The sequence below is a fragment of the Grampus griseus genome (genome assembly GCF_964374135.1).
Source record: "Grampus griseus genome assembly, chromosome: 6".
In the NCBI taxonomy this organism is placed as follows: Eukaryota; Metazoa; Chordata; class Mammalia; order Artiodactyla; family Delphinidae; genus Grampus; species Grampus griseus.
This window is the reverse complement of record NC_139000.1, coordinates 64355200-64379720: the sequence shown is the minus strand read 5'-3', so window position 1 is coordinate 64379720 and position 24521 is coordinate 64355200. Positions and strand designations below refer to the sequence as shown.

General features: G+C 37.4%; 1 protein-coding gene across 3 annotated transcripts in view; it reads right to left on the bottom strand.

Annotated features, from left to right (window-relative positions):
* Positions 1-24521, bottom strand: part of CCDC171 (coiled-coil domain containing 171) — a 348708-nt gene that overhangs the window by 274383 nt on the left and 49804 nt on the right. For all 3 annotated transcript variants that reach the window (XM_082657166.1, XM_082657167.1, XM_082657168.1), the window contains 2 exons: positions 16205-16351; positions 1285-1377 (listed from right to left, as the gene is read on the bottom strand). In XM_082657166.1, the coding sequence (XP_082513292.1) occupies positions 1285-1377; positions 16205-16351 (240 nt within the window). The remainder of the gene's footprint in view (positions 1-1284; positions 1378-16204; positions 16352-24521) is intronic.

The following is a 24521-nucleotide window of genomic DNA, read 5'->3' as shown; positions in this document are numbered from 1 at the left end:
TTTGGGTAATCCAATCATTTTTTTCTAAAAAAAAAACAACCAAAAAAGCTTAACTAAAAAAAAAAAAAAAGCTTAACTTACACAAATTTGCTTTACATATAGATGCACTCAAATACATGGGTCTGACCACCTAGAGGGGTGGGATAGGGAAGGTGGGAGGGAGGGAGATGCAAGAGGGAAGAGATATGGGGACATATGTATATGTATAACTGATTCACTTTGTTATAAAGCAGAAACTGACACACCATTGTAAAGCAATTATACTCTAATAAAGATGTTAAAAAAAAATACATGGGTCTGATAATTTTGCAGGTAAAAGGCATTTCATTAAAGATAAAAGTAAAAAACAATTATTTTAAAATTCTTACAAAGTTAGTTGCATCCTAGTTAAGACCTGTTTAAATAATAAAACTCTGCAAATTCTATTAATTAATTTTTAATATGGGGAAAAGTCTAAGTCTTTTTTAAAAAACCAAATTAAATTATGGACTTGGACTTATGGAGCTTTATGTAAAACTATTTACAACAAAGGCTGAGGGTCAGACTTGGTCCAGGACAGTAGTTTGCCAACCCCCAGTTAAAATACCTTTACTAACCTTAGGAGTTCCTTCTCATTCTCTAAGCCCTAGGGAAATGGACGCTTTCCTTAGGATGCCTTCATTCAGTTCCCCTCTCAGATTTAATCCTTCTCTTTACTACGCTCCCATAGTACTTTAGTATTTAATATTTCTACCTATACAACATATATAGGTACACAGTATCTCTGGTAATGGAATTCTGAGTCCCAAAAGGAGCTCATTCACCTTTATGCCTTCAGCTCTTAATATAGTGACAGGTGATATGCACAGGATATGCACTCAATCAATGAAGGTGCATATTTTAAAATGTTTTCAGAAAGAAATTCATCCCAAGGTTGTTGATAAAAAGAACACTCTGATCAGCAGATCTTCCTGTAACGCGCCAGATGGCAAACACATTGGACTTTGCAGAACGTGAGGTCTCTGTCGCAGCTACTCCACTTTGCCAAGGTAGCACAAAAGCCACCATGGACAAGATAAAACTTCATAAGCACGCTCAGTGGGTAAGATTCAGCCTGTGGGGTGTAGTGTGCCAGCTCCTCTCTAATAGAGTAAAGACTATCTTCAACTATATCATTATAGTAAATAGAATAACGCGTCTTAACAACATGCTACCTGCTCTAAACGCACACCTTAGTTCTCTGAACATAATGCTGTTTTTCCCAGCGTAATAAAATCCATTAAAAAAATGTTGTTCACATTTTACCTGAATAATTTCAGAATTAAATTTCGATTCCAAATGTGCTGCTCTCTCTGCTTCAATATCTTCTTCTAATTTCCTCACTCTTAGAGTAGTTGCCTGAAAACATTAAGTTGAAACATTGGAATTTAAATTGAATATAGGCCACTATATTGTAATTAACACTTTGGATTACTATAGCCTCATTTTTTCATTTGCAAGAGTATAAAAGTCATGTTGCAAAAAGTAATGCTCGGGAAGAATGCGCCAGAGCTTGTTTTTCTTTATTCAGTTATACTTTACATGTAATAAATTACACATATTGAAATTGTATAACATGGTAAGTTTTGTATATATACACCCACGAAATCATTGCCATAATCAAGACAGACAAATATTTCTGTTACCCCAGAAGATTCCTTGTGTCCCTTGGTAACCCCGTCATCCAGTCCTCACCACCCCACCCCTAACCCCTAAGTAAACACTGATCTGCTTTTTTGTCACTATAGATCATTTCCTGTTTTCCAGAATTCAATATAAATTGAATCACACAGTGCATATTATTTATTGCCTGGCTTCTTTCTCCCCACAAAATTATTTTGAGTTTCATCCATGTGGTTGCACATATCAATAGTTCACTTTTGGGCTTCCCTGGTGGCGCAGTGGTTGAGAGTCCGCCTGCCGATGCAGGGGACACGGGTTCGTGCCCCGGTCCGGGAAGATCCCACATGCCGCGGAGCAGCTGTGCCCGTGAGCCATGGCCGCTGAGCCTGCGCGTCCGGAGCCTGTTGCTCCGCAACGGGAGAGGCCACAACAGTGAGAGGCCCGCGTAACCCCTCCCCAAAAAAACCCCCCCCCCAAAAAAATAGTTCACTTTTTACTGTTAAAGTGTTTCACTGTGTTGATACACCACAATCGGTTTATCAGTTCACCTACTGATGGACATTTGAATTGGATGCTATACAAAGGAATATATATAGGGCTATATTAGGGCTATACAAAGGAATCTTCTATGAGCAATTATGTATAAATCTTTGTATGGACATACACTTTCATTTCTCTAGGATAAATAGTGAAAGACAGAATGACTGGGTCAGATGGTAGGCGTATGTTTAATGTTTTATGAAACTGACAAACTGTTTCACAAACTGTTTCCAATTTCATACATCTTCACCAACACTTGGCATGGTAGTCTTTTGGGTTATTTGGGGGCAAGGGTTAGACATTCAAATAGGAATGTAATGGTATCTCATTTTAGTTTCAATTTTCATTTTCCTAATAATTAATGGCATTGAGCATCTTTTCATGTATTTATTTACTATCTGTACATCTTTTCTGGTGAAGTTTCTGCTTAAATCTTTTTCTCTTTTTTTTTTTTTTCCCCCGGTACGCGGGCCTCTCACTGCTGTGGCCTCTCCCGTTGCGGAGCACAGGCTCCGGACGCGCAGGCTCAGCGGCCATGGCTCACGGGCCCAGCCGCTCCGCGGCATGTGGGATCTTCCCGGTCCGGGGCACGAACCCGCGTCCCCTGCATCGGCAGGCGGACTCTCAACCACTGCGCCACCAGGGAAGCCCCTTTTTCTCATTTTTTAATTGGGCTGTTTGTTTTTTTATTATTGAATCTTGAAAATTCATTATATAATCTGGATACAAGTCATTTGTTGGGTACGTGATTTGCAAATATTTACTCCCAAATATTGTCTACAGCTTGTCTTTCCATTCTCTTAACGTTAGTGTCTTTCACATAGCAAAAGTTTTTGTTATGACAAAGTCTAATTTATTAGTTTTTCAAGCTGGAGTCAGCCCCGCCACACCTAGAGTCCTGTCTGTCAAATATAGATAGTTCAACAGTGAAAGAGAAAGACAATAGTAATTTCCTTTCCTTTCTTAGATAAAATTTGGGCAAGAAATGTTTCTATTCGTTATACTTACTCTGTCATTTAGCCTTAGCTATAGGTTTTTTTTTTTTAAATGCTCGGCTTGATTAGTTTGATTTTTCCTCTTTTCTCCCACCATTTCTTTTTTGCATACAGAGATGGTAATGTATCACAACCAGAAGGGGCATAAATAAAAATAGGATAATCCAAAAACTAATCAAGTGGTCTGTGGATAAGTGAGAAATGACTACACTTTTCCTTGAGCAAAACATGTTCCTATAATGTCTGCTACAGTGCAGAGCATAAACACAAAAAAGGTGAAAAAAAACCCAGTGCCCATCAACTGATGAATGGATAAACAAAATGTGGTATATCCATACAATGGAATATTATTCAGCCATAAAAAGGAATTAAGTACCAACACATGCCACAACATAGATTAACCTTGAAAATATATGTTAAGCGAAAGATACCAGACACAAAAGACCACATATTAAATGACTTCATTTATATGAAATGGCCAGAATAGGCAAATCTATAGAGATAGAAAGTGTATGAGTGGTTTCCAATAGCTGGGGACAGGGGAAGGAAGGAATGAGCACTGACTGCTAATGGGCATAAAGTTTCTTATTGGGGTGATAAGAATGTTCCAGAATCAGATAGTGGCAATGGTTTCATAACCCTGAACTGCATACTTTAAAAGAGTGTATTCAATACTACGTGAACTATATCTCAATAAAAAATAAAAAGAATCCCTAAGTGTAAGAACCAATGACATTTCAAAGAAGTGACCGCCACCTATGTCAAGCTTCTTCATTTCTGTTTAAAAGTTCCTCTCAATGCTGACTTTGAATCCTAGAACAAGGGATCCCCACTGGTTGTAGGTACGAAGGTGATACATACTAGATCAGAAAAATTCTTAATGGTTAGCCAGATTAAAATGAGTATTACCCTAGGTAGGGCCAATACTAGTAAAAAAAAATTTTTTTTTAATGTAATGCCACAAGATGAAGTTCCTGTCCTTGAAGAACTAAAGTCAACTTTCTCAATATTCAAAATACTTGTGTTAGGTTCTGCAAGTCAGAAGTCTAACCAGTGTCAAGGAAATAACCCATAGACGTTGAGAATAAAGGATCAAAACAGGCAAAAAGCTAATAAAGTGCAAATAGAAGAAACCAGTCTAATAATGTTAATATATTCTTTTATATTCCAAAAGGCATTTACATAGTTTTATCAAAATAAGTGTTATTTTATTAAAATACAGAATATTCAGTGATTCCATGATAAAAGAGGCAAAATTTTCATTTTTCATGTACATGTTGTCATATGAATCAATTTATCTGATTTCACTCCAAAAGTCACGAAGACTTTTTTTTTCTGCCTAAACCAAAATCAAACGGGTTGAAATAATAAACCAGAGATCCCACCTTTATTTCCATACCTTCCTGTCTTAAATGAAATGTCCAGAAGAAAACAAATTTATAAACTGTTTATTAATTACTAAAACAATAAATTAATCAGTAAGGACGGCAAAAAAAATCTTCACATATTTAAACAAATTTCTTCAAGAGTGTGTTTTGTTGACATAATTAAAGCCCTCCTAATAAATACTTTTTAAAAATCTTCTAGTCTGGTGAATTAATTCTTATCTCCAGCAGAGGGTGCTAGAGGAACATCAACTTGCTGTTCACAAATATTTTTCTCCAATATCACCTAAGAGAACTAGTACAACAATCATTATCTCCAATCCTAATATAATCAACATAGCAAGAGCAGAAAGCATAAGAGAATTCAGATTAAAGTACAAAATCCAACACAAATTCATATATACCCCCGGCCAATTTAACTATATATAAATTTGCCTATAGTACAAGGATTACACTATATACTGTCTGTTCCCTAATACTATGAACATCAGAGTTCTTTATGTGACACAAAATGATCACATATTTTACCATTTATTAGCTGGCTGTCACATCCTTTCTGACTGCAATATACTGCCAAGAGATTTTTATTCCAGTAAATTCTGTGTTCATTGTACCCAAATTTTTTTATTTTTATTCCAGTAAATTCTGTGTTCATTGTATGGGTACAATTTTTTTTATTTTATAATTTGTATCTCACTAAATCACAATAAGCCCAGTTAGATAGTCTACTCCACTTAAGAAAAGTGAGTGTTCATTCTTTGAAGAAGGTAACATAGAAAACATTATTTTATCATAACACAGGGCATGAGCCGCCAACTCCAATTCACAAGCAGAACTAATGAAACACATCCAGACCACATTTGTTCTCCACACCACATCTGCTCCCATGGCTTCCATGGGCCTGTTCCAAAGTTTCACAAAAATTATGAAAACATATGTGTTCAAGGAATTTGCTGAGACACTGGGCAAAAGCAGCTCCTACTACATTCTTGCCTCCTCAAATAGAATATGCCCAGCCCAGAGGATATACATGAACTTAAAGGGATTAGTCAAGCAGAAAAACCTTGATATATGAAATTTAGCCCACTAAAATGGACATCAAGAAAAATAAGGGAGGAAATATCACACAAGTACCCACCAATCAAAGACTTCTCAGTAGTGTGTTAGGTAGTACTGTTTCCAAAACAGTTGTACAAAGTTTACCCCAGAATATCAATAGCTGTATAAATAGGAAGTGGTTGTTTATTTAACTATTGTTCCAGATTTTATCACCTGATATTTCCCATTAATGAAAACTCTTATAAGTAACCAATATAGTAATAATCCATCTTCAAAAAGATGATTCTAAGGGACTGATTAATTCTATAATGGTTATTTTAGTGGTAAGTATATGTATTATATTTTAGTGGTTGTAAATAATATATTAAATGTGTGTTTACAATTAATGACAATTAACTACAATCCTTATTCCCTACCTGTGTAGGAGAAAACAAGAGTAGTTACTATACTTGGAGCTCTTAAACTGAAGATCTCAAAGTATTTTTTGTTACCAAAAAAGATATCTTAGAGAGTCAGAATCTCTAAGGACCAGAATTTACAAGCCACAAATTCTGTTTGGCATGGTAATAAATTAATTTAGCATCTTTAAAATCATCTTTACCTTTTCTAGCAGTAAAAACTTCAGTAATTAACAAAATTTTTAATGAACTTCCAGTTTTAAAATCCATTATGAACATAAATACAAAAATGTATAATACTTATAAGCACAACAGTATAACCCAGGTGATTTATTTACCTTTTATAGTTGGTAATCAACACAAACAGGTGTTTAAAAATCATTCCTACAAACACATGATGGCTTTAAAAAGATGATTCATATGCGATTGCTTCACGGACAATACAAAAGGTGAGAATCATTTTTCTTTTCCTTTTTCACTTGAGTATGGTATATGTATAAGTAAAAACCTACATTCTACCCTTCTTTACGTTACCATAATATAGAATATGACTGACAGAAGCAATTCAGAATTTATTTTCAAAGACTGCTCTCTCTCCACTGTAATCTTCACAAGATTCTTCAGTTCACTCAGAATTAGGTTTGCATCTTCTCTTTTCTCTTTTCTTATTGAGTTAAATTTATTTCCCATGATTTAAAAAAAAAAAACCTCCCCTAGTTGTAAAGAGGTTTATAAAAGCCACGGATATTTCTTTTTCCAGTTCACTTTTCCCTTGGTTCTCTGGTATCCAGCACCACATTTAGAAAATTGGATTGGGAATTTGTTATTTTTTTAATCTAAGAAAACACTGATCCATGTTAAGATGATTAAGCCAACAATGGTCTATAACATATCAGATTTTTTTTAATTTTTATGCACACACACACACACACACACACATATATAAACTTTTTTGGCCCAGGCACATAAAGAAATCACCTCTTCATGAAATGTAACTGTTGAAGCTTCATTAAAATTTAAAACATTTATTAGGCTAAACGTCTATTAGTTGCCTTAGTCTGATATTACTGACATTAAATAATGTGTTCTATTAAATTAAAATTTTAACAATTTTCCTCTTTATTATTATTTTATTTTATATTAATCCTTTTTTAAAAATACCAATGATGATTATAAGCACCTAGAATTACTAGTACTTAATGTCTCCACAACTGAATGTTAAACTACATAAACTGCTCTCTAGGAATTTAACTTCTCCTTCATTATGTCATCACCTGGTCAAAGAGCCAATACAAAATACATTCACTTAAATATAAAGCAAAAATTTGTAAGGTGTCTAAACATGAAGAACTGTAGGTAAGTCACAGGACTATACTTGTCCACTTAGAAAATTCTTATAAATAGAATAAAACTTGACTCTCTGGACACCCTCAAAGCTTCAAATTCCCCCAAAGCAGAGACCTGGTATTATCAAAAGTATTTACAGAGTAGCTAAGAAAAAACTCAATATAAAACTAGTCTAAAACAATTTTATGTTTACAACATTAATCAATTACAAAAAAAAAAGAAATTGGGGCAAGTAAGTATTTTACAAGAAAATAAATCAATACTGATTTATCCAAAAACAAATTCTAAAGTTTAGGCATTAGACACTACCTCAATTGAGTCAAAAGTGACTTATCAAGAATCTTATCAACAAAAATCACTGTTACCTAGCACTTCTTCATACCTATAAGGCAATTAAAATGTTTTTAGTGATGATCATAGAGTTTTATAGCATCCTAAAGTGACTTCTAAATGATCTTTTTAAATTCTAAGTATTCAGAACTTTATTCTAATCCTTTTCTAATAGGCCATCCACAAACCACATGATATTAAAAATGATGATATAAAATATGATGATGCACTCCTGAATTTTCTGGCCTGAAAAAATGTTCAGCGCAAATGACAAATAAGCTAAAAATATTACTTAGAATATAATCTCACTTTTAAATTTCTTTCTCTAACCTCATATAAAATTAGACCATATGTGGTAAGCATATGAGTAATTTATCTTTGTCAAGTTCAAGTTCATAATCTGGCATTATTACTGAGAGTTCCTATACACTCCACACCCCGTTTTCCCTATTAAAACATCTGACAATCATATAACACAAAGAACCCATTAAAAATGTATAATGGATCTGAATAACTATTTCTCCAACAATATACAAATGGCCAATAAACACATGAAATGATATTCAGCATCATCAGTCATCAGAGAAATGCAAAGCAAAACCACGAGATACCATTATACACCCACTAAAGTGGTTATAATTAGAAAGACTAATAATAACAAGTGTTGGTGAGGATCTGAAGACACTGGAACCCTCATGCATTGCTGCTGGGGATGTAAAATGGTGCCTCCACTATGCAAAACAGTCTGACAGTCCCTCAAAAAGTTAAACATAGAGATATGTCACCTAGCATGCCCACTCCTAGGTGAAACTGAAAACATGTCCACACAAAAACTTGTACACAAATGTTCATGGAGGCATTATTCATGATAGCCAAAAAAGTGAAAACAGCATAAATGTCTATCAACTGATGAATGGATATACAAAATGTGGTCTGTAATACAATGGGAGATTATTTAGTAATAAAGAGGAATGAAGTGCTGATACATGATACAACATGGATGAATCCTTAAAACATCCTGTTATGTGAAAAAAAATCACCAAAGACCACATATTGCATGATTCCACTAATATGAAATGTTCAGAACAGGCAAATATATACAAGCAGAAGTAAATTAATGTTTTTTTAGGGATGAGAGGAATGGGGAAAGAGGAGAGTGATAGCTAATGGGTGTGGGGTTTCTTACTGAGGTGATGAAAACATGCTCCAATCGACTGTAGTGATAGCTGTACAACTCTGTGAATATACTAAAAACCACTGAATTGTACCCTATAAATGGGTGAATTTGTAGCATGCAAATTATATCTCAGTAAAGTTTGGGTTTTTTTTAAATCATCAGTATGAAGAGTTTAACCTGCAGGCATCCACCTCCACCCTAATTAGCCTACAACTACCCCCCACCAACCACTACACAAACTCACAAACTGGAGGTTTATTATCTGGAAAATGTCACTCTGAAGCCAAGGTTGGACATAGAGATACATGGGGTGGGCAGAGCAGGGGTAGGGGGGTTGGTGTACAGACTGAAGCCAGGGGAAATTCTGTATACTGAAGAGTATGAAACAGATTTTTCCTCCATTTCTTTCTTCCATTTAATAACCACCAAAGAGGAAACTAGCAGGTCACTCCTTGTAGAAACAAAGAGTAAAGTCCTATGGATTGTAACATTTCACCACTTCCCAATGAAATATTTGGCACATCTCATTACTCTACAGTAAGGTTTCCCTAAGGCCAATACTTACATGCAACTGCCTACTCAACATCTCCACATGGATGTCTAACGGGCATGTCAAATTTAACATCTCTAAAACCAAACTCCTCATCTCTCCCGAATTTACTCCACTTGCATTCTTGGCCAGGTTGAGTAAATGACAGTGCCATTCCCCCAAAGGCTCAAGCCAAAATCTTTGGCATTATCTTTTACTCCCTTTCTTTTTCTCTCACAAGCCATGTCCAATAAATCTGCAAATCCTACTGGTTCTATCTTCCAAAACACATACAAATCTGACTACCTCCTCTACCACTACTTTGGTCTAAAGCACCATAATCTCTCATGTAATTACTTTAATAGTTTCCTAAATGGCCTCTTACAATCTGTCTTTCAAGGAGTATACAGAATGATGCTTCTAAAACAAATTAGAGGGGACATGTCATTCCTCTGCTTAAAACCTTTCAATGGCTTTCCATCTCAGAAAGAAAGCCAGAGTTCTTACAATGAACTCCAAAAGACCTTCAAGACTCTATAACATCTGCCTACCATTCTCTACACCCTACTAGTCTCTCTCTTGCTCAATCCATTTCAATCACAATGGCCTACTTGCTATTCCTCAAACTTTCCAAGCACACTCGCATCTCATGGCCTTTACACTTTCTATTCCTTCTACCTAGAATCTCTTCCTCCAGATAGCCACATGGCTCAATCCCTTTCTTCCTTCAGGTCTCTGCTCAAATGCCATCTTATCAAGTCGGGCTTCCTTGGCCACTAACACAAGAAGGTAACCATTCCACCCCACCATTTATTACTCCCCTCGTCTCCTTTATTCCTCTCCATAGGGCTTATCAAATTCTATTTCATTTCATGTGTGATTCTCCCTGACAAGAGTATCAATTTCAAGAGGGAAGAGGCTTTGTTTTGTTCACTGCTATGCCTCAAACACCCAAAAGTGTGCCTGACACTCTCGAGGTTTTCTGAATAAACAAATGAATACAGTAGTCATAATATAGGATCAGGATGCTATAAAAATGGTACAGAGAACAAGAGCCCTCAGAAACTAAAAAGAAAACATAAAATATTCAATTAGAAGATTAGAAAAGTCAAGTAAATCTCCCACGAACCAACAACAACAAAAATACAAAGAGAAAGACAACAAAAGGTAAGAAAAGCAAAACATCAACCAGTTGGCCTACCAACTGAACAATTAAAAACCCAAGAAAGAGAGAATAAAAAAACCCTGAGCAGGAAATTATGAAGAAATAACACAAGAGAATTACACAAAATAAAGATCATGAGTCTCCTAACTAAAATGGCCACCAAATGCCCTGAACACAAAAAAAATCTATACTAAGAATCATTGTTTATCTTTGATGTTCTGAAATTTTATAGTTAGTGGGAACTCTATAGCAGAAATAGCTTGGTGTCTTCACAAATACAAGGGAAAAAGTAAGCTATAGATGGAGAACCTATAGATTGAGAGACTTAAGAGACATATCAACCAATTATAATGTGTAGACCTACTAGGGATTCTGATTCAAACAAACTGTAATCATACATACATTTTTATGCCATATATGTAGCAATATGAAATTTAAATAATATCTGGATATTTGATTAAGTAATTACTGTTAATTTAAGTTTGATATTGATAACGTGGTTCTAAATAAAAGGCCCCTTATTTTTTAGAAATATTTATGGTTAAAATGATATGATGCCTGGGATTTGTTTCAATATAATATGGGAAGAAGGAAAGTGAATAGGGGTATGAATGATTCAAGATAACCCATAAATGAATAATTTTTTTTTTTTTTGGTACGCAGGCCTGTCACTGTTGTGGCCTCTCCCATTGCGGGGCACAGGCTCCGGACACGCAGGCTCAGCGGCCATGGCTCACAGGCCCAGCCGCTCCGCGGCATGTGGGATCCTCCCGGACCGGGGCACGAACCCGTGTCCCCTGCATCGGCAGGCGGACTCTCAACCACTGTGCCACCAGGGAAGCCCTAAATGAAAAATTTTTGAAGCTGGTGATGGGTACCATTACTGTACTATGCTGTCTACCTTTTTTAATATTTAAAGTTTTCTATTTAAAAAAAGTGAAAAAAAAAAAAAGGGAACCCTCATGCACAATGGGTGAGAATGTAAACTGGTACAACCACTATGGAAAATAGTATGGAGAGTCCTCAAAAAATTAAAAATAGAAAAATAAAAAAATAAAACTACCATATGATCCAGCAATCCCGCTTTTTGGTATTTATCCAAAGAAAACAAAAACACTACTTAGAAAAGATATATGGGGCTTCCCTGGTGGCACAGTGTGCTCTGCAACGGCAGAGGCCACAGCAGTGAGAGGACCACATACCGCAAAAAAAAAAAAAAAAAAAAAAGATATATGCACCCCTATGTTCACTGCAGCATTATTCACAACAGCAAAGCTATGGTAGCAAACTAGGTGCCCACCAACAGATGAATGGATAAAGATGTGAGATATATATATATGATATATATATATATATATCATATATATATATCATTTTATATACATATATAATGCAATATTACTCATCAATAAAAAGAATGAAATCTTGATATTTGCAACAACATGGATGGACCTAGAGGGTATTAACCTAAGTGAAATAAGTCAGACAGAGAAAGACAAATACTATATGATTTCACTTACATGTGGAATCTAAAAATGCAAAACAAATGAACAAACATGACAAAACAAAAACAGTTACAGCTACAGAGAACAGGTGATTGTCAGAGGGTAGGGCATGGGAGGGGAAGAAAGATACAGGTGAAGGCGATTAAGAGGTACAAACTCTCAGCTGCAAAGTAAATGAGTCACAGGTATGAAATGTATAGGGTAGGGAATATAGCCAGTAACTAGGTAATATTTTTTGTGTGTTGACAAATCATAACCAGACTTACGGTGATCATTTTGAAATGTATAGAAATATCAAATCACTATGTTGTGTAATGGGAAGTCACATAGTGTTGTAGGTCAATTATACTTCAAAAACAATCAACCTCATAGAAAAAGAGATCAGATTTATGGTTACCAGAGGCAGAGGGGTGAGGGGAGGGGTAACTGGATGAAGGCAGTGAAAGGTACAAACTTCCAGTTATAAGATAAATAAGTACTACGGATGTAATGTGTAACATGTTATACATAATTAATACTGCTGTATGTTATATATGAAAGTTGCTAAGAGTTATTCCTAAGAGTTCTCATCATAAGAAAAAACTGTTTTTTTCTGTTTCTTTAATTTTTTATCTATATGAGATGATAGATGTTCACCAAACTTATTTTCATAATCACTGCATGATGTATGTAAATCAATAATTATGCTCTATACCTTAAGCTTATACAGCGCTGTATGTCGATTATATCTCACTAACTGGAAGAAAAAAAGTCTTAAAAAAAAAAGAGGGCTTCCCTGGTGGCGCAGTGGTTGAGAGTCCGCCTGCCGATGCAGGGGACACGGGTTCGTGCCCCGCTCCGGGAAGATCCCACATGCTGCAGAGCGGCTAGGCCCGTGAGCCATGGCTGCTGAGCCTGCGCGTCCAGAGCCTGTGCTCCGCAACGGGAGAGGCCACAACAGTGAGAGGTCCGCGTACCGCAGGAAAAAAAAAAAAAAATAGAGAAACAGGAAAACTTTCAGAGAGGAAGAGTGAGAAAAGGGTCACCACAAGGGAACACAAACAAGAATAACATCAGGCCTCTCAACAGTGACAGAAGAGACTGGGAACGAGGGAGGCAAGGCCTTTAAATTCTGAAAGAAAGAATTCCATCCTAAAATTCTATATTCAGCCAAATTCTATATACTTTAATACTTCATTGATTAAAAAAATCACGTTCAGATATGCAAGATCAAATAAAACTTAGCTCCCATACACCCTTTCTTTAGAAGCTACTAGTCTATGTACTCCAACGAAGTGAAGAAGGCAAGAGACCTAAGAAACTGAAGATCCAACACAGGATAATGAAAAAGTCCCCAGGTGACAGCTATGCCATATGCCTAGAAAGCAATGAGGAGATGGAACAGGAGAGAGACCCAGAAGAACATGGTAATTTTCTGAGAACAGACCCTATAAAGCAGCCAAACAGAATTCCTTCAAGGTTTTAAAAATTTACACACCTACCATCATGGTACAAGAATTTTTAACACCACCCTCACCAGTGCTGGGTACTATCATTTTCTTTAATCTTATTTTGAGTGTTACTGTCTTTCTTACATTATGGTGAGGTGGAGCATTTTTCCTATGTTTGTTATCCATCTGAAATTATTCTTTCATATCTTCTTTGATTTACTTGGTAGATTTTTTCATAAAGTCCTTTCTCTTATCAAATAGTAGGGGATTTAGAGAGACAGAAATATATTTACCCTCTGCTGTAAATATTTTTCTCATTTGGTTGTCTTTTTATTTGAAGTGGGAATTTTACTTACATATGACTTTAATCTCTCCTAGTCAAAGCTATAAATCCATTCCTAAATATTTTGTTCCTTGGTTTTTATGATTAGTAGTAAGTCATAATGACTCAGAGAGCAGAAAAAATTAAACTACATTTTCTTCTTATTTTATCATTGTTTTTAATATTTCACTCTTTTTAATCCAACTGGAATTTATTTTAGAATATAATGTAAGATAGGAATCTAATTTTATTTTGTCCCAAATAGTTAACCAATCATTTCAACACAATTCACTGAATAATTTTTCCTATCCTTACTGATTTAAAATGATATACTCTACAAGTCTACTACTGACCTTTCAATTCTGACATTGAAAGTCTGGTCTTAGAGGTATTGTACTTTTTGGCCACTCAACAATCTTTCCCCTTCTTTTTTTACCAGCACCCTAATTTCTATATAAGAATTTATTTGAGGGGCTTTAATTTTAGCATAATTAGAGGAATTTACTTGGGGCAAATTACCTCTTTCAATCAAATGTTCTCTTCCAGATTAGAATCCTGACCAAAGTTACAAAAAGAATAAAAACTATTGGTACCAATTCACCTCAGCTTCATCTATCATTTCTGCTACCAAGAACTCTGGAGATGCTCTGGGACTCATATGATTTCTAAGCTGATTCCCCAACATTCCTTGTGATTCTGTGGATATGATTCCCATATTCTTCCACTGAATTCCCTATTCATGTTAACCAAAGTCGGTTTCTGTTGCATACAACCAAAAAAACACGATTGATATATTACTGAAGTTTTATAATCTGTACTAACTTCTGGTATAGTAAGTGCCCACTCATTACTCTTACCAAAATGTTTTATAGATCCTCATGTGGATGAACTTTAGAATCTGTCTTCCCAAGATAATTCCACTCAATCTTTGATTGGAACTGCTTTAACCCATAATATAATCTAGGGAGGATTCATAACTTTACACTGTTAAGGGTTCCCAAAATGTCTCATCATTTTCTTTTAAGACTCTCAGTTAAATTTCATAATTTTTAACGTATTTGTTGTTAACTGTATTCCTGTTTTTGTCACTATGGTGACAAAAACTTTTTTAGTATCTTATTCTCTGAGTATTACTAGCATATTAGAGTATAACATAATTGCTATATATTATTTTCTTCTTGACCTCCTTATTGAATGTTCTTACTAGTGTCAATAATTTCAAAGATGAGTTTCTTGACCATTTAGGGTTATTAGCATACCATCTGAAAATAATCAGAATCATACCCCCCTTCTTTCCAAAAATTATAATTTTTTATCACTGTTCTTGCTTTTATATATTTCTTTGGCTAAAATTCTCAGCACAGTGTTAACTGACAGAAGTGAGTTTAATGAGAGTACCTCCAGCATTTTATCATTAAATACTCTTTATAAATGTTTATTTACTTTATAAGAATTATAAATTATGTTTAAGACAAACTTCTTTATCTATTGAAATACTTAATTTCCCACAAAGCAAAAGAAAATTTTTTTTAAAAATTAAAAAATAAATTAGCTATCTCTCAAGATTAAAGTGGTTATCAGTATCATTTACTCACAAAAATCATATTTTTTCATTTGTAAACTAATGCTCCTTTCCCATCTAAAGTCTAACCTGGGGACTTCCCTCATGGCACAGTGGTTAAGAATCTTCCTGCCAATGCAGGGGACACAGGTTCAAGCCCTGGTCCAGGAAGATCCCACTTGCTGCAGAGCAACTAAGCCCATGCACAACAACTACCGAGCCTGCACTCTAGAGCTCGCAAGCCACAACTACTGAGGCCGCATGTCACAACTACTGAAGCTCATGTGCCCAGAGCCTGTACTCCACAACAAGAGAAGCCACCACAATGAGAAGCCCATGCAACGCAACGAAGAGTAGCCCCCACTCGCCACAACTAGAGAAAGCCCGCATGCAGGAATGAAGACCCAACATAGCCAAAAATAAGTAATATAAATAAAAATAAATTTATAAAAAAATAAAAAATAAAAATAAATAAAGTCTAACCTGAAAAGCACTCCACAAAACTATGTAGCTAGTACATAGCATTCAAACTACAAAATTAGAATTTAATATCTTTTCTTGTGTTGCTTCCTCAAACTTGTAATATAAACAATTACCTTCAAACTTTTCAAATATTCCAGGACAATTAATTATTAAAAATGAATAGTTTTTTTTTAATTTGGAGCAAGATATAATTTACTCAAATACAAAAGTTTTCAAGGAAGCCAATATTCAATATATATAAATGTCAAAAAATTATATTTTATTACAGAGTAAAACTTTGTCCTTAAATAACTAACTAGCCATCATATATGTGCTATAAAAGAATGAGAAAATATACCTCAAACTCTTTTCTAAGACGTTCCTCTCGTTGAGTGCTAAATTCGAATTCACTTGTCTGTCGACGTAAAAGGTCAGAGCACTCCATGTGTTCGGCTTCTAATTTTTCTACTTTCTCATGCATATTTTGTAAAGCATTATCTTGCTCCTAGAAAATAGTTCATTTTTGCATCAATAAAGTTTATAAGCCAACAATGACTAAAATTTATTCTATAAAATACAGTAAGCAACTAAACCTGTACTTCAACCATAATAATAGGTTAATTTATATAAGCAAGAGAGGCCAAGATATTCTCTAGCGATGTTTCAGAATATACATGTGTTTAAAAAGTGCTACTGGAGTTTTACAATTTAAAAAATCTAAATAAGGGAAGGACCTTCAAGATGGCGGAGGAGTAAGACGTGAAGACCACCTTCCTCCCCACAAATACATCATAAATACATCTAGGGCTTCCCTGATGGTGCAGTGGTTGGGAATCCACCTGCCAATGCAGGGGACATGGGTTCGAGCCTGGGTCCAGGAAGATCCCACATGCCGCGAAGCAACTATGCGCGTGCGCCACAACTACTGAGCCTGTGCTCTAGAGCTCACGTGCCACTACTAGTTAGCCTGCATGCCACAACTACTGAAACCCGTGCACCTAGAGACCGTGCTCTGCAACAAGAGAAGCCACCACAATAAGAAGCCCGCACAAAGCAACGAGGAGTGGCCCCCGCTCACCGCAACTAGAGAAAGCCCATGCGTACAATGAAGATCCAGTGCAGCCAAAAATAAATAAATAAAATAAATTAATAAAAAGGAAAAAAAACATCTACATATGGAACAGCTCCTACAGAACACCTACTGAATGCTGGCAGAAGACCTCAGACCTCCCAAAAGGCAAGAAACTCCCCATGTACCTGGGTAGGGCAAAAGAAAAAAAGAAAAAGCAGAGACAAAAGAATAGGGACAGGACCTGCACCTCTGGGAGGGAGCTGAGAAGGAGGAAAAGTTTCCACACACTAGGAAGCCCCTTCACTGGCGAAGACGGCGAGGTGTGGGGGGAACTTCGGAGCCACGGAGGAAAGCACAGCAACAGGGGTGCAGAGGGCAAAGCAGAGAGATTCCCTGACAGAGGATCAGGGCCAACCAGCACTCACCAGCCTGAGAGGCTTATTGGCTCACCCGTCGGGCGGGTGGGGGCTGGGAGCTGAGGCTTGGGCTTCGGAGGTCAGATCCCAGGGAGAGGACTGGGGTTGGCTGCATGAAGACAGCCTGAGGGTGCTAGTGCACCACAGCTAGCCAGGAGGGAGTCTGGGAAGAAGTCTGGACCTGCCGAAGAGGCAAGAGACCCTTGTTTCGGGGTGCGCAAGGAGACAGGATTCATCCCCATTTGCCCACAGGAGGCAGAGCACCGCCTAAACAAGCTCCAGAGACAGGCGTGAGCCATGGCTATCAGCTCGGACCCCAGAGACGGGCATGAAACGCTAACGCAGCCATGAAGAATGCTGTATGCAAGCACAGGTCACTATCCACACACACACAATCCACCCATGGAGGCTATGCAGACCGCCACTGCCAGGGTCCCGTGATCCAGAGACAACTTCCCCAGGAGAACACACAGCACACCTCAGCCTGTTGCAATGTCACGCTGGCTTCTGCCACCACAGGCTCGCCCCACATTCCAATTCTGACTACTGTCCCCTCCCTCCCCATGGTGTGAGTGAGCCAGAGCCCCCTAATCAGCTGCTGCTTAAACCCCCTCCTGTCTGGGTGGGGAAAAGATGACTGACAGAGACCTACACGCAGAAGTGGGGCCAAAGCAGAACCCCAGGAGCTGTGCGGACAAAGAAGAGAAAGGGAAGTTTCTCCATGCAGCCTCAGGAGCAGCGGATTAAGTCTCCACAATCAACGTGATGTACCCTGAATCTGTGGAACACCTAAATAGACGAATCGTCCCAAAATTGAGGCAGCAGATTTTGAGAGCAACTGTAGACTTGGCGTTTGCTGTCTGCGACTGATTTGTTACTGATTTTCATGTTTACCTTAGTTTAGTTTTTAGCACTTGTTATCGTTGGTGGATTTGTTTATTGGTTTGGTTGCTATCTTCTTTTTTTACTATTTTTCTTTTTATGTTAATATTTTTTTTACTTTCTTTTTTTCTCCCTTTTCTTCTGAGCCGTGTGGCTGACAGAGTCATGGTGCTCCAGCCCGGTGTCAGGCCTGAGCCTCCAAGGTGGGAGAGCTGAGTTCAGGACACTGGACCACCACAGACCTCCCAGCCCCACGTAATATAAATTGATTACAGCTCTCCCAGTGATCTCAGTCTCAACACTAAGTCACAGCTCCACCGAACAGCAAGCAAGCTCCAGTGCTGGACACCCCATGCCAAACAACTAGCAAGACAGGAACACAACTGCACCCATTAGCAGAGAGGCTGCCTAAAATCATAATAAGGTCACAGACACCCCAAAACACACCACCAGATGTGGTCCTGCCCACCAGAAAGACAACATCCAGCCCCAACCACCAGAACACAGGCACCAGTCCCCTCCACCAGGAAGCCTACACAAGCAACTCAACTAACCTCATCCACTAGGGACAGACACCAAAAACAAGGGAACTACGAGCCAGCAGCCTGTGAAAAGGAGACCCCAAACACAGCAAGTAAACAAAATGAGAAAACAGAGAAATATGCAGCAGATGAAGGAGCAAGGTAAAACCCACCAGACCAAACAAATGAAGAGGAAATAGGCAGTCTACCTGAAATAGAATTCAGAGTAATGATAGTAAAGATGATACAAAATCATGGAAATAGATGGGAGAAAACAGAAGAAACATTTAACAAGGACCTAGAAGAACTAAAGAGCAAACAAACAAAGATAAATAACACAATAAATTAAAAATTCTCTAGAAGGAAGCAGTAGCAGAATAACTGAGGCAGAAGAACGGATAAGTGACCTGGAAGATAAAATGATGGAAATAACTACCACAGAGCAGAATAAAGGAAAAAAATGAAAAGAATTGAGGACAGTCTCAGAGAGCTCTGAGACAACATTAAACTTACCAACATTCGAATTATAGGGATCCCAGAGGAAGAAGAGAAAAAGAAAGGGACTGAGAAAATATTTGAAGAGATTATACTTGAAAACTTCCCTTACATGGGAAAGGAAACAGTCAATCAGGTACAGGAAGCGCAGAGACTCCCATACAAAATAAATCCAAGGAGAAACACGCCAAGACACATATTAATCAAACTATCAAAAATTAAATACATAGACAAAATATTAAAAGCAGCAAAGGAAAAGTAACATACAACGGTATCCCCAAAAGGTTAACAGCTGATCTTTCAGCAGAAACTCTGCAAGTCAGAAGGGAGTGGCAGGACATATTTAAAGTGATGAAAGGGAAAAACCTACAACCAAGATTACTCTACCCAGCAAGGATCTCATTCAGATTTGATGGAGAAATTAAAACCTTTACTGACAGGTAAAAGTTAAGAGAATTCAGCACCACCAAACCAGCTTCAAAACAAATGCAAAAGGAACTTCTCTAGGCAGGAAACACAAGAGAAGGAAAAGACCTACAAAAAGAAACCCAAAACAATTAAGAAAATGGTAATAGGAACATATATATCAATAATTACCTTAAATGTAAATGGATTAACTGCTCCAACCAAAAGACACAGACTGGCTGAATGGATACAAAAACAAGACCTGTATATATGCTGTCTACCAGAGACCCACTTCAGACCTAGGGACACATACAGACTGAAAGTGAGGGGATGGAAAAAGATATTCCACGAAAATGGAAATCAAAAGAAAGCTGGAGGGGCTTCCCTGGTGGCTCAGTGGTTGGGAATCTGCCTGCCAATGCAGGGGACTTGGGTTCGAGCCCCGGTGTGGGAAGATCCCACATGCCGCAGAGCAACTAGGCCTGTGAGACACAACTACTGAGCCTGCGCGTCTGGAGCCTGTGCTCCGCAACGTGAGAGGCTGCGACAGTGAGAGGCCCGCGCACTGCGATGAAGAGTGGCCCCCACTCGCCTAAACTGGAGAAAGCCCTCGCACAGAAACAAAGACCCAACACAGCCAAAAATAAATAAATAAATACATACATTTAAAAAAAAAAAGTTGGAGTAGCAGTTCTCTTATCAGACAAAATAGATTTTAAAATAAAGACTATTACAAGAGACAAAGAAGGACACTACATAATGATCAAGGAATCAATTCGAGAAAAAGATATAACAATTGTAAACATTTATGCCCCCAACATAGGAGCACCTCAATACATAAGGCAAATGCTAACAGCCATAAAAGGGGAAATAGACAGTAACACAAGAATAGTAGGGGACTTTAACACCCCACTTTCACCAATGGACAGATCAGCCGAAATGAAAATAAATAAGGAAACACAAGCTTTAAATGACACATTACACAAGATGGACTTAACTGATATTTATAGAACATTCCATCCAAAACAACAGAATACACTTTCTTCTCAAGTGCTCATGGAACATTCTCCAGGATAGACCATAACCTGGGTGACAGATCAAGCCTTGGTAAATTTGAGAAAACTGAAATCATATCAAGTATCTTTTCTGACCACAAAGCTATGAGACTAAATATCAATTACGGGGAAAAAAACCTAAAAAATACGAACACATGGAGGATTAAAAACTATGCTCCTAAGAAACCAAGAGACTACTGAAGAAATCAAAGAGGAAATCAAAAAATACCTAGACACAAATGAAATGAAAACATGACGACCAAAAGCCTATGGGATGCAGCAAAAGCAGTTTTAAGAGGGAAGTGTATAGCAATACAATCCTACCTCAAGCAACAAGAAAAACCTCAAATAAACAACCTAACCTTACACCTAAAGATATTAGAGAAAGAAGAACAAAAAACCCCAAAGTTAGCAGAAGGAAAGAAATCATAAAGATCAGAAATAAATGAAAAAGAAATGAAGAAAATAATAGCAAAGATCAATAAAACTAAAAGCTGGTTTGTTGAGAAGATAAACAAAACTGATAAACCATTAGCCAGGCTCATCAAGAAAAAAAGGGAGAACACTCAAATCAATAGAATTAGAAATGAAGAAGGAGAAGTAACAACTGACACTGCAGAAATACAAAGGATCAGGAGAGATTACTACAAGTAACTCTATGCCAATAAAATGGACAACCTGGAAGAAATGGACAAATTCTTAGAAAGGCACAACCTTCCGAGATTGAACCAGGAAGAAATAGAAAATATAAACAGACCAATCACAAGTACTGAAATTGAAACAGTGATTAAAAATCTTCCAACAAACAAAAGTCCAGGACCAGATGGCTTCACAGGCGAATTCTATCAAACATTGAGAGAAGAGCTAACACCCATCCTTCTCAAACTCTTCCAAAATATAGCAGACGGAGGAGCACTCCCAAACTCATCTACGAAGCCACCAGCACCCTGATACCAAAACCAGACAAAGATGTCACGAAAAGAGAAAACTACAGGCCAGTAACACTGATGAACATAGATGCAAAAATCCTGAGCAAAATACCGGGAAACAGAATCCAACAGCACATTAAAAGGATCATACACCATGATCAAGTGGGGTTTATCCCAGGAATGCAAGGATTCTTCAATATATGCAAATCATTCAATGTGATATACCATATTAACAAACTGAAGGAGAAAAACCATATGATACTCTCAATAGATGCAGAAAAAGCTTCTGACAAAATTCAACACCTATTTATGATAAAAACTCTCCAGAAAGTAGGCATAGAGGGAACCTACCTCAACATAATAAAGGCCATATATTACAAACCCACAGCCAACATCGTCCTCAATGGTGACAAACTGAAAGCATTTCCTCTAAGATCAGGAATAAGACAAGGTTGCCCACTCTCACCACTCTTATTCAACATAGTTTTGCAAGTTTAAGCCACAGCAATCAGAGAAGAAAAAGAAATACCAGGAAGCCAAATCGGAAAAGAAGAAGTAAAACTGTCACTGTTTGCAGATGTTATGATACTATACATACAGAATCCTAAAGATGCTATCAGAAAATTACTAGAGCTAACCAGAAAATTTGGTAGAGTAGCAGGATACAGAATTAATGCACACAAATCTCTTTCATTCCTATAAACTAATGATGAAAAATCTGAAAGAGAAATTAAGGAAACACTCCCATTTATCACTGCAACAAAAAGAATAAAATACCTAGGAATAAACCTACCTAAGGAGACAAAAGACCTATATGCAGATAACTATAACACACTGATGAAAGAAATTAAAGATGATACCAACAGATGGAGAGATATACCATGTTCTTGGATTGGAAGAATCCACATTGTGAAAATGACTATACTACCCAAAGCAATCTACAGATTCAGTGCAATCCGTACCAAACTACCAATGGCACTTTTCACAGAACTAGAACAAAAAATTTCACAATTTGTATGGAAACACAAAAGACCCCGAATAGCCAAAGAAATCCTGAGAAGGAAGAACGGAACTGGAGGAATCAGGCTCCCTGACTTCAGGCTATACTGCAAAGCTACAGTAATCAAGACAGTATGGTACTGGCACAAAAACAGAAAGATAGACCAATGGAACAGGATAGAATGCCCAGAGATAAACCCATGCACATATGGTCACCTTAATTTTGATAAAGGAGGCAAAAGTATATAATGGAGAAAAGACAGCCTCTTCAATAAGTGGTGCTGGGAAAACTGGACAGCTACATGTGAAAGAATGAAATTAGAACACTCCCTAACACCATACACAAAAATAAACTCAACATGGATTAAAGACCTAAATGTAAGGCCAGACACTATAAAACCCTTAGAGGAAAACATAGGCAGAACACTCTATGACATAAATCACAGCAAGATCCTTTTTGACCCACCTCCTAGAGAAATGGAAATAAATACAAAAAGAAACAAATGGGACTAAATGAAACTTAAAAGCTTTTGCACAGCAAAGGAAACCATAAACAAGACCAAAAGACAACCCTCAGAATGGGAGAAAATATTTGCAAATGAAGCAACTGACAAAGGATTAATCTCCAAAATTTACAAGCAGCTCATGCAGCTCAATAACAAAAAAACAAACACCCCAATCCAAAAATGGGCAGAAGACCTAAACAGACATTTCTCCAAAGAAGATATACAGATTGCCAACAAACACATGAAAGAATGCTCAACATCATTAATAATTAGAGAAATGCAAATCAAAACTACAAAGAGATATCACCTCACACCGGTCAGAATGGCCATCATCAAAAAATCTACAAACAATAAATGCTGGAGAGGGTGTGGAGAAAAGGGAACACTCTTGCACTTTTGGTGGGAATGTAAACTGATACAGCCACTAAGGAAGACAGTATGGAGGTTCCTTAAAAAACTAAAAATAGAACTACCATATGACCCAGCAATCCCACTACTGGGCATATACCCTGAGAAAACCATAATTCAAAAAGAGTCATGTACCAAAATGTTCACTGCAACTCTATTTACAATAGCCAGGAGATGCAATCAACCTAGGTGCCCATCATTGGATGAATGGATAAAGAAGATGTGGCACATATATACAATGGAATATTACTCAGCCATAAAAAGAAACGAAATTGAGCTATTTGTAATGAGGTGGATAGACCTAGAGTCTGTCATACAGAGTGAAGTAAGTCAGAAAGAAAAAGACAAATACCATATGCTAACACATATATATGGAATTTAAGAAAAAAAAAGTCATGAAGAACCTAGGGGTAAGACAGGAATAAAGACACAGACCTACTGGAGAACAGACTTAAGGATATGGGGAGGGGGAAGGGTGAGCTGTGACAGGGCGAGAGAGAGGCATGGACATATATATACTACCAAACGTAAGGTAGATAGGTAGTGGGAAGCAGCCGCATGGCACAGGGGTATCGGCTCTGTGCTTTGTGACCGCCTGGAGGGGTGGGATAGGGAGGGTGGGAGGGAGGGAGACACAAGAGGGAAGAGATATGGGAACATATGTATATGTATAACTGATTCACTTTGCTATTAAGCAGAAACTAACACACCATTGTAAAGCAATTATACCCCAATAAAGATGTTAAAAAAAAAAAAGACACAGACCTACTAGAAAATGGACTTGAGGACACGGGGAAGGGGAAGCTGAGACAAAGTGAGAGAGTAGCATGGACATATATACACCACCAAATGTAAAATAGATAGCTAGTGGGAAGCAGCCGCATAGCACAGGGAGATCAGCTCGGTGCTTTGTGACCACCTAGAGGGGTGGGATAGGGAGGGTGGGAGGCAGATACAACAGGGAGGAGATATGGGGATATATGTATA